General features: G+C 44.6%; 1 protein-coding gene across 1 annotated transcript; it reads right to left on the bottom strand.

The window, feature by feature from the left end:
- Positions 1–6,611: 6,611 nt before the first annotated feature.
- LOC105036209 (cytokinin hydroxylase) lies at positions 6,612–9,866 on the bottom strand. Its single transcript, XM_010911974.4, has 5 exons — positions 9,393–9,866; positions 9,046–9,275; positions 8,708–8,949; positions 7,905–8,280; positions 6,612–7,117 (listed from the first exon to the last, which is right to left on the bottom strand). Exons 1-5 carry the CDS (start codon positions 9,697–9,699, stop codon positions 6,695–6,697), a joined length of 1,578 nt encoding a protein of 525 aa, XP_010910276.1. The 5' UTR covers positions 9,700–9,866; the 3' UTR covers positions 6,612–6,694.
- Positions 9,867–10,146: the final 280 nt, after the last annotated feature.

Raw genomic sequence — 10,146 nt, 5'->3', positions numbered from 1 at the left:
CGGACTCCTACGGGAGCCGGACTTCATCCCCAGCTCCAACTGCAGGTAGACTTCATCCGGACTCCTACGGGAGCCAGACTTCGTCCCCAACTCCAACTGCAGGTAGACTTCATCCAGACTCCTACGGGAGCCGGACTTCGTCCCCGACTTCAACTGCAGGAAGACTTCATCCGGACTCCTACGGGAGCCGGACTTCGTCCCCAGCTCCAACTGCAGGTAGACTTCATCCGGACTCCTACGGGAGCCGGACTTCGTCCTCAGCTCCAACTGCAGGTAGACTTCATCCGGACTCCTACGGGAGCCGGACTTCGTCCCCAACTCTAACTACAGGTAGACTTCATCCGGACTCCTACGGGAGCCGGACTTCGTCCCCGACTTCAACTGCAGGAAGACTTCATCCGGACTCCTACGGAAGCCGGACTTTGTCCCCAGCTCCAACTGCAGGTAGACTTCATCCGGACTCCTACGGGAGCCAGACTTCGTCCCCAACTCCAACTGCAGGTAGACTTCATCCGGACTCCTACGGGAGCCAGACTTCATCCCCGACTTCAACTGCAGAAAGACTTCATCCGGACTCCTACGGGAGTCGGACTTTGTCCCCGACTTTGACTGCGGGTAGACTTCATCCGGACTCCTACGGGAGCCGGACTTCGTCCCCAGCTCCAACTGCAGGTAGACTTCAACCGGACTCCTACGGGAGCCAAATTTCATCCCCAACTCCAACTGCAGGTAGACTTCATCTGGACTCCTACGGGAGCCGGACTTCGTCCCCGACTTCAACTGCAGGAATACTTCATCCAGACTCCTACGGGAGCCGGACTTCAGCCCCGACTCCGACTGCAGGTAGACTTCATCCGGACTCCTACGGGAGCCGGGCTTCATCCCTGACTTCCACTGAAGGAAGACTTCATCCGGACTCCTACGGGAGCCGGACTTCATCCCCGACTTCAACTACAGGAAGACTTCATCCGGACTCGTACGGGGGTCGGACTTCGTTCCCGACTCCAACTGCAGGTAGACTTCATCCAGGCTCCCACGGGAGCCAGACTTCCGCCCTGAACTCCTGTTGCAGGTAGACCTCATCCCGAACTCCTACAAGGGCCGGACTCTGAGCTTCTGCTGCAAGTGACCCACTCCGAGTTTCTGCTACAAACGATCTACTTCAAATTTCTACCACGAGCGGTCCGTGCCGGATTCCCACCGTAAGCCTTCACCCGAGCTTCCATTATGGACAAATTTCTTTCGGATTTCTGTTGCAGACAGGCTTTGGCCAAGATTCCTCGACAAATGATCCCCATCCGGACTTCTACGGAGATCGGACCCCGACCGAATTTCTATAAGCGGGCAAATGCCGTGCTCATGAAATCCAGCAACTGGACCCTTCCGGTGGATGAACCTCCCCAGCGCCATCCGACATCCACCACCGGTCGACCCTCTGTCGAAGTTTGCATAAAACCAGACTGCATCTACGGAAGCCTCTGACCGAGATCCTACGGCAAGTGGTCCTCGCTTGCAGCCTTAATGCCCAAGGCACCCAACAGGATTTGCAACATCCGAGCTCCTCTCAGATGTATAGCTACCTCTCTCCGTTAGGCACCTCAACCGAACTTCAGCCGACAGGCCTGGACCCCCTGGCAGGCCACAGTAATGGCCACTTCTCTGCTCCACTTCCTGCGATGGATCCCGTGCGGCTCCATCACTCCTTGGCAGGTCACAATAATGGCCACGACTCTGCTCCACTTCCTGCGACAGATCCCGCGCGGCTCCATCACTCCCTGGCAGGCCACAGTAATGGCCACGACTCTGCTCCACTTCCTGCGACGGATACCGCACGGCTCCTCCACCCTCTGGCAAGTCGCGACAACGGGCACCGCTCCACTCTCCGCAACAGACTCACGCCGCAGGTCCCGGTGACAGCCATGATTCCACTCCACTACTCTTTATAATAAACTCCTCCTGACCCCGAGCGGCCCACTGCCAGACGGTTACAAACGTCGCTATCAGTCTGTTGCACCCTCCGCCTATAAAAGGGGGACCCCATATATGTTATTCTCTAGGCTCTAATTTCTATCCCAAAAACTCTGCTAAAATTTTCGTTCGAGCACTCCATTCTTGTTGAGGCAGAGAACTGACTTGAGCGTCGGAGGATCTTGCCAGAGCAACCCCAACTTCGGTTTAGACTTTCTTTGCAGATCCCGACGGCGACCGTGACTCCCTCGACTCCAGCTTCTCCGACGCAGGCAGATTTTTGCACCGACACAGTGAATTGCTTGCAAGTCACCGTGGTAATCTCAGGACAGAGGGATATTTATATCCATATCCCTTTGAAGTAACTCTTGATAGTCAAGTGCTCTGAAGTTAGTCACATTCAGTAAGGTATACTACTTCTCACCTGCATGCCATATTAGTGTCTCCACACTCCTTGATTAAGAGGACAACCAACTCATGTGGCACACAATAACCTATACTTGATATAGCTATCATCCTAGTAATAGTATATTATTTGATCGCAAACTCATTTAAGAACTAAATGATAAATTATTTTTTATTAATTAAAATAGTTCTAAGGATTTTCATCATAATACTGAAGTTCGAAATAGAAGATACAAAAGCTTATGATGAAAAACTATCAAATAATATTTTATTAATAATTAATTCATATACAATTACATCAATTAGTATAACCATCAACAGGCTGACGATTGGCTTTGGGACACAATTTCCAACACTAAGATGCTGAGATCCCAATAATCCTGATCAGGGTCAGTGGGTTCCATAGGTATCTTTGAAAGGATGGTTGAAGATGTCACCATAGTTTTCTTATTCTTCATACTCAAATGATATGGAGAAGAGAACTCAAGACCTTAGATGCAAGTCAGACCCTTCCTCTAGCACCAAGTTATTGTCATCGAGGAGCTAATCTGGCTTAGGCTGCTGTGTGAGCTGGAGTTGAAGAGAAGGAACATTGTGGTCATTGGATAGCCAAATGAGATCTTGGAGAGAGATGCTGGCAATTGGTCTTCGGTCGATCCTGTAAGTTGGATTCTACAAAATCACCAAAGATAGGAAAGTCCTAATATTGGGAAGTTTCTCGATGGTGGATCCTCTGATGTCTAAGTCAATTTTTCGTGAAAGCAAATAAGAGAGGTCTGAGTGCTCAAAAAGAATCTAGCAGTGGAGTCGAGTATAAAGTAGAATAAATTTGAGATGGAGAGAGAGAGTGGAGGTCTAGTGGATGCTGTGTGGAGTACAATGCATTTTGAAAGAATCAGAATTGTTCAAAGAGATTTGTGGAAGAGATAGATCTACTTCATCTGAAATCCATCTTCAGAAAAAGGCATAATAAGTAAGTCTCCACTTATCTAGAAGGCCATGCAGAGTTTGGATTTAATAGGCAAAGGTGGGTACCTGATGCTTGAGGGAACCTATACCATTTTTTCTTCTAGAGACATGAACATGTGCTCCGGTTGTTAGAGGATAACAGCTTCACACGTTTCAGAATTTGTTGAGATTATGGATCTCACTGAGTGGAGGAGTGGAGCTGGGAAGCGGCTAGCCATTTGTCATTAAGCGAGTAGAAGACTTCGGAACTCCTTCAGAATGGTCGTAGAAATCCAGATGGTGGTGGCTCAGTGCTTGTTCTGATTCTCCTCAATGAAGATATGCATCGGGTTGCCAGTGGATCACCAGCACTATGTTGGATGGAACATTCCTAATGTATCAAATTCCACAGCCTGTTAATTACCATGGTGGACAACGTTATTTATTAAATTATAAAATTATTTAGCTAGCATTGCATGTCCCGTGGGGCCTAATTGAATCCATGATGCGTGCTGGCGCAGGGCTGAATGGGTCATGTGGTCATTCATCGGCATAGGTCAAGGCATGACATATCCACAATCAAATCCTCGATGGATTATATACTCGGTCGGAAGAACGAGCCATTTATTGTTTGAGTAAACTGATGAATAATTAGGATCACAGATATAAATTTGTATGTGGTGGAACGTTCAAACTGAAGTCTCAAATTAATGTTCTAAGTAACTTGCACACATCTTGCAGCATAAGCCTAGAAAAATTCTCTGATTTTTCCTTTTTTGTTTCTCTTTTCTTTTGCAAAAGCTTCTGGATGGAATTATCCCAAACTTTTCCTATAGTATCAATCCAAAGCAGAGCACTAGCTCGCAATGTCACATCAGTAAGTGACAGGATCATTGCGATTTTCATCTCAAACTACCACCATTTGCCACGAAGCTAGACGGTTACATACGATGAAGCAGGTTAGGAAAATGGAACCTTTCGTGCGACCACTAAGCTTTAGCCCATCTGTGAAGTAGGCGTAACCATGATTGCTGTGACTAATACCTTCTGTACGGTCACGACCTACCTTGGAGCGAACCAGAAGGCCCTTCAGCTGCTAGTGGAGGGTGAAGAGGCTCCCATCCAAGCTATATTTATGCTTGCTGCATTTTAAAACGGCAGGCACGGAGTGAGAGCCTGTCACTTGGCCTTTGTCGGGCACCACGGGAGGCTAAACCTGAGAGTTAGGCCCCTCCAGGTGCGCGAGGCATCTTCACGATATTTTTTTTTATCTGCTCGAACTTTTTTGTGCAATTTGATGCGCCCACTCGTGCAAGAAAATCTTTAAAAGAAAGGCTTGGCTGCTAATCATTATCATGGTATAACCTCCTTTGGTCCTCGTCATAAGGAGAGATTAATAGAACGGGGAATAAGAAAAAGGTGGGCCGTACCCGCATACTATCTCTTCATTCCCTCCAAAGAACCATTTTCTCCTGATTGGTCATCATTCACAAAAAAATTGAGAACCCAACATCACTAACAGAAACGTATATATGATGCCGCTTTAACCAATGCTGTGTAGTTTTGCATCCCGTGATCACAAGAGCTATATCTAGGAATTTATTCTAGGCTAAGCTTGTAGCATACTGCCTACCTCCTCGTGGCTATGGAGCACCACACAACTTGGTCATTGTAGTCAACACAATTCTTCATCTCATTGGCACTGGACCCCAGGTTCTCTTCTCCAGCACTTCATAGTGAAACACATCAACCCGGCTGATACTGTTGCATACATTGCTGAGGTATATGACTAACACTATTGCTGCACTTACAGACAATCAACAACAGGCAGCTAGTGACTGAAGCAATGGAAATGTCACCCATCAGCTTGATAACTTTTCCACGTTCCATATTCATGTTATCAAGGCATTCGTCTGATCTCTCTCAAGTATTGAACCTAGGGAATCATCACAGCTAAACTAGCTAGTAACCAAAACATGGCTATATATTAATCCTTTTGGAGTTTGCAAAGGCACTATGTAATATATATAATGTTAGGGCCATGCAATCATATGTCGAACAGTTGGATGGTTTTGGTCGACATGGCTAGAAAAATTTGGTGCACGGTAGCCAGGCTTGAATTAATTTGTTTGCAAGGATCGAAAAAATAAGAATAAAAAAGTTTTACCCTGGTGAAGTGTAAACTAGAGGTTGGTGGGATGAGCGGAATTGGTAACTCGTGAGAGAGAATGAGATACCTTGAGCATAAATTTATTATTTATAAGCAAGTTGACAATTTTTTTATGAAAGCCGAGCACTTGGAGACTGCTCGTAATGAGTTGGAGAGAATCTGCGTATCATTGTATGGCGCATCAAAGTAAAGTCACACATGCAGCATACTTAGTTGTTTCTTTAAATTATATTGGGCTTATCCACTCTTCTTTGTCTCTTAATTCTAATGCTTCGTGCAATAGAACTATCTCGATGATAAATTATAAAAATGTTGATCACTTAGCACTTCCGAAGGTCCACCAATTGCCTAGAGAGCCAAAGTGAGTACCTTATTCGCTATATGATACTCAGAAGACACGTGCACTTTCTTAAGCAAGTGACAGTGGGGAAGAAAAGAATTCATCTATAGTAAACAATGGGTTAGTTTAGCAAACAATATATGGTGATAGTGTTCCAATCTATGCCTTTAAAGCCTTGATATGTTATAAAAATCGACACTAGTACTAGTCTAGTATCTATCCCTTGTTGGCACACTTCTTTTTTGTTCGTTAACAAAGCATGTATGGTCATCACGATCACACGTTTGAGGGCTTCGCGTGAACATTGCAAAACAATTATTTTCTGGTACCCGATGCCTTAGAGGTGGACCCATGACCTTACACCACTAAAGTTCAAAGCTGAAGCATGTGGAGAAGCCATGATGGCACACATGAGCTTCTCTCACGTACATGCTTTTCTTATTGCTAAATGGGGTCTAGCACAAGTGTTCTAAGATCAGTAGAGGTCTTCAATTAGGCACCTCCACATTGCAGGTGGATAATAATTAGTAGTTCCTTCACTTTGCTTTTTTACAATATATATTTTTTTGGGCAAAAATCTTATAATACAACAATTATAAGATTTCATATCCCGATCGCAAATACTTATAAGGAATCCAGCATCTGTATCCAGTTTTAACATAGTAAATGGACGGGAGTTAGTGCTCATCATTATTGTCTTAAAAAGTACAAAAGATAATGGTTGCAATTTTATTGTACGCAACCCTCTTCGCTCATAGGACTTAATAATTCTGGTTCTCATCCAAAAAATCATATGTCAAAACTTCGAACATAACTCTAATGCAACGAGATACAAAGAGAGTCTGCGACTTATGTTGACTAGATCATGGCCTAAGGGGTTTCAACTTGATGGGGACACCATATTTGGGCCTCAGGGTAAGGACATTAATGGGGGCATGCCGATAATTTTTGGAGATGGTGAAGCTGAAGTGAGAAAGCAGCATGGCCAGAACAATCTTGGCCTCCATAGTTGCAAAAGCTTGACCAACACAGTTTCGAGGACCAGATGCGAAGGGCAGAAAATTTCGGGTCAGAGCGAATGATCTGCTGGCAAATCTCTCCGGATTGAAGTCATTTGCATCCTTCCCCCATATTTCGCGGTCATGGTGGATTGCAAGAACTGGAATCCATATAGAGAGTCCTTTCGGAACGTGAAGGTCCCCAAGCTTGATATCCTCGAACACCATTCGGGGTAGAACGGTAGCAGGTGGATACAACCTCAATGACTCGTTTATTATCATGTTTAGCTGCAAAGATAATGAAAGCAAAGACAGCATATGTTAATGAATCATTTGAACTTGCTAGCAAGTAACACTATAAAGAAAGGGGTGCCAAAATTATGGTCTCTCACAGTTTCATATTGTGTCATATATGGATGAATCACCTTTAGAATGCGACATCGCCCCAAAATATTTTTTTTAAATTAAATGAGCGCAATTAAAAATTAGTTGATGATTAGAGTTTAGAGAAAGTTTATTTTTCTTTTCTTTTTTTTCCTTTAAGCAAAATTTTGTGTGTTTTTGTATGTTGAAAAATTAGTGCTAAGTGAAGCTCTACTGCCAAGTGAAGTTCCACTGCTACCATCAGTCAATATCTTTCTATGCTAAGAAGGCAAAAGATGAGAGGGAATAGAATAATTTTAAAAAAAAATAAAAATTTATATCAACGAGGATTCTGACCTTTTCAAGCACCAAGGACCCGAGAGAAATGTTAAAATAAACTTGAGGTTGATTCTCTCTCTCCCCTCCCCTTAATATTCCCCCTCTTCTTGTGTGGAATAAGAGAATAGTCGCTCTCTCTCTAAAATAAAAGAAAATGAGAGATCTATTTCCATGTAAAAATAATTATTTTATCTACTTGACCCAGACTACCCATGCATCTCTTCCCTGTGCATGTGCAAAACTACGTACGTGTGCAAATTATTTGCCATCAACTTCACCGATCGATTAGATGGCCCTCCTCAGATAACAACCAAGTCAATTTCGAGTTGAATCTGTTCGATCTGACTTGATATAACTATTGTAAAATGCTTACCAAATTGAGCTTGGAAAGATGATCTGCCGAAGGGGGCTTATCGCCACAAACTTGGTCAACTTCAGCACGGGCCTTATCCTGCCACGACGGGTTGACGGCAAGGAGCATCATAGTCCAAGTGAGTAGTAGTGCCGAGGTCTCATGTCCTGCAAAGATGAAGGTCTTGCATTCATCCATCACCATTTCAAGGTTGTAGCTGAATCCATCTCCCTTCTTTTGGGCCTCAGCCAGCAGTATCCCAAGAAGATCTTTGCCGTACGAAGAGCTCCTCCCGATCTCGACACCGTCCTTCCTGCTTCCAATGATCTCTGTCATCAGCCTTTCCACTTCCCCCCTCACTTCCTTGATCTCGCTGTAGTACTTGCTGGGAAAGAACCTGAAAATTGTAAAACTATATTCTTAAATTATCAATTTTAAGACATAAAGACATCAGATAGAATAAATTATAGGTTTATGCTGCAATATGAAGAGCCAGTTGAGGGAATCTAACTGCTAGTTGCAGTTGAAATCAGTGCAAGTGTCGAAAACTAGCCGACCGCACACTAGCACGCTAGGGATGGAAAGAATATGAAGAAAAATGGGAGGAAGAACAAGCAAAAGGTTTAGATTGGCACATGCAAGGGTATCGATGTGTTTAAGATCCAAGGATAATAACTTTTTGGGCCACTGCTTCTGAACTTTCTTTAGATTTTTTTTTATATTTTATTTTCTTATTCACGCGGATGTATTTTTACAAAATTAATTTAATATATCCGATCTTACCAGAAAAAAAAGGGAAACAAAAGTGTAAAAATCTGACTTACCGGCCGCCTGGAATCCACAAATAGCGGCTAGCCTGAGCGGTTAGGCTCTGCAATTTGTCGAGGAGCTTAAATATCTTCTTTCCCTTCTCATAGCTGCTAGCGAACTCGGTGCGAGAGATAATATCCGCAGTGAGTTGAGTCATGCATTCTCCGATCTCTACCTCATCATTCCCTGATTGGATGGTGCCCCGCAACAATTTGATCATTTGCATAGTGCAGTCCACCATGTATCCAACATGACCCTGGTGATCCAACCATCATTTGTGCAGCCACTCTTTTTTGTTCCTCCACCATAATGATTTAGTTGATGAAAAGAAAAAGCTAAGACCAACATATACCTTGAGGGCATCCCCCATGAAGGCCGGGGCCACCGTGTGACGTTGGTGGTACCAGTTGGAGCCATTGGCCATCAACACGCCATGGCCGATGAAGTGCTTCGATCCCTGCTTCTGGAGCCAGGACCGGCCTGATAGCTGCACATATTTCGAAGAAAGGAGCTCCTTGATCATGTCGGTGTCGGTCAGGCACAGCCTCGGCTCACTCCCATACCAATAGATGAACCTCTTACCTATAAGAATTCACAACCCAACATTGATACTAACCATTCTTTCACCCTAGATTAGTGGTACATGCATCAGAGAGATGTGATATGGATTTCTAGTTTGGAGGAGAACATTTAGCGTACCATATATTTTGGACCACAGGACATAATGGGGCAGAAGGCGGCCCACAATGTCATGGTCGATCGATTCCATGTCTCTGGAGGTAGCTTGAGAGACGAGGGCGGAACTGTCCTTGAGATTTCCGACAAGGAACCGGGGCTTGGGGCCATAGACTCCTTGCTTGGCCATCAACCTCCTGATGCGTCTGGGAGTCAGGTAGTAGCAGGAGATGATGACCCATGCTGCTCTCAGGAAGAAGAGGAGAAAGGCTAGGCCACATATTTTTAGAATCAGCAACATGGAGGGCACGCCTAAGGAGAGGAGAAACATAGCAAGGGGAGGATGGAATGGGGATTGTGCGTCGATGTAGGAGCACCGGACCTTGCAGTGCTCCTCTTTATAAGTCCCGGGGGATATTTCTGGCAGAGAAAGAAATGGATAATGATTTGTGGGAAGGGAGGATGAACTCGCGTCTATGATTTCGCTATTCGGGATTTATTGCCATGAAGTGATTACCGACCGGCATTAATGCTTCCATTAACCCCCTAAAAATAGTAAGTGATTACAGCGCGAATCTTCTACACAAAGCATGCGGCACCATAGGGTACGGTGAAGCTATGGATGCCACACTACATCTATGGATGTCATGCGCATTGTTTGATCACCGTCCATCCCATGAGACATCCGTCGCTGAGATCCGTGCTCAAGTGATTAAATACTTAACAAAGCTATAAGAACCACTAGTAAAAGATTTATAGGAGAGGGCTGAACGTGAAT

The sequence above is a fragment of the Elaeis guineensis genome, chromosome 3 (assembly GCF_000442705.2).
Source record: "Elaeis guineensis isolate ETL-2024a chromosome 3, EG11, whole genome shotgun sequence".
Taxonomy (NCBI): Eukaryota; Viridiplantae; Streptophyta; class Magnoliopsida; order Arecales; family Arecaceae; genus Elaeis; species Elaeis guineensis.
Note: the sequence above shows the minus strand (reverse complement) of the source record. Positions and strands in the feature narration are given on the sequence as shown.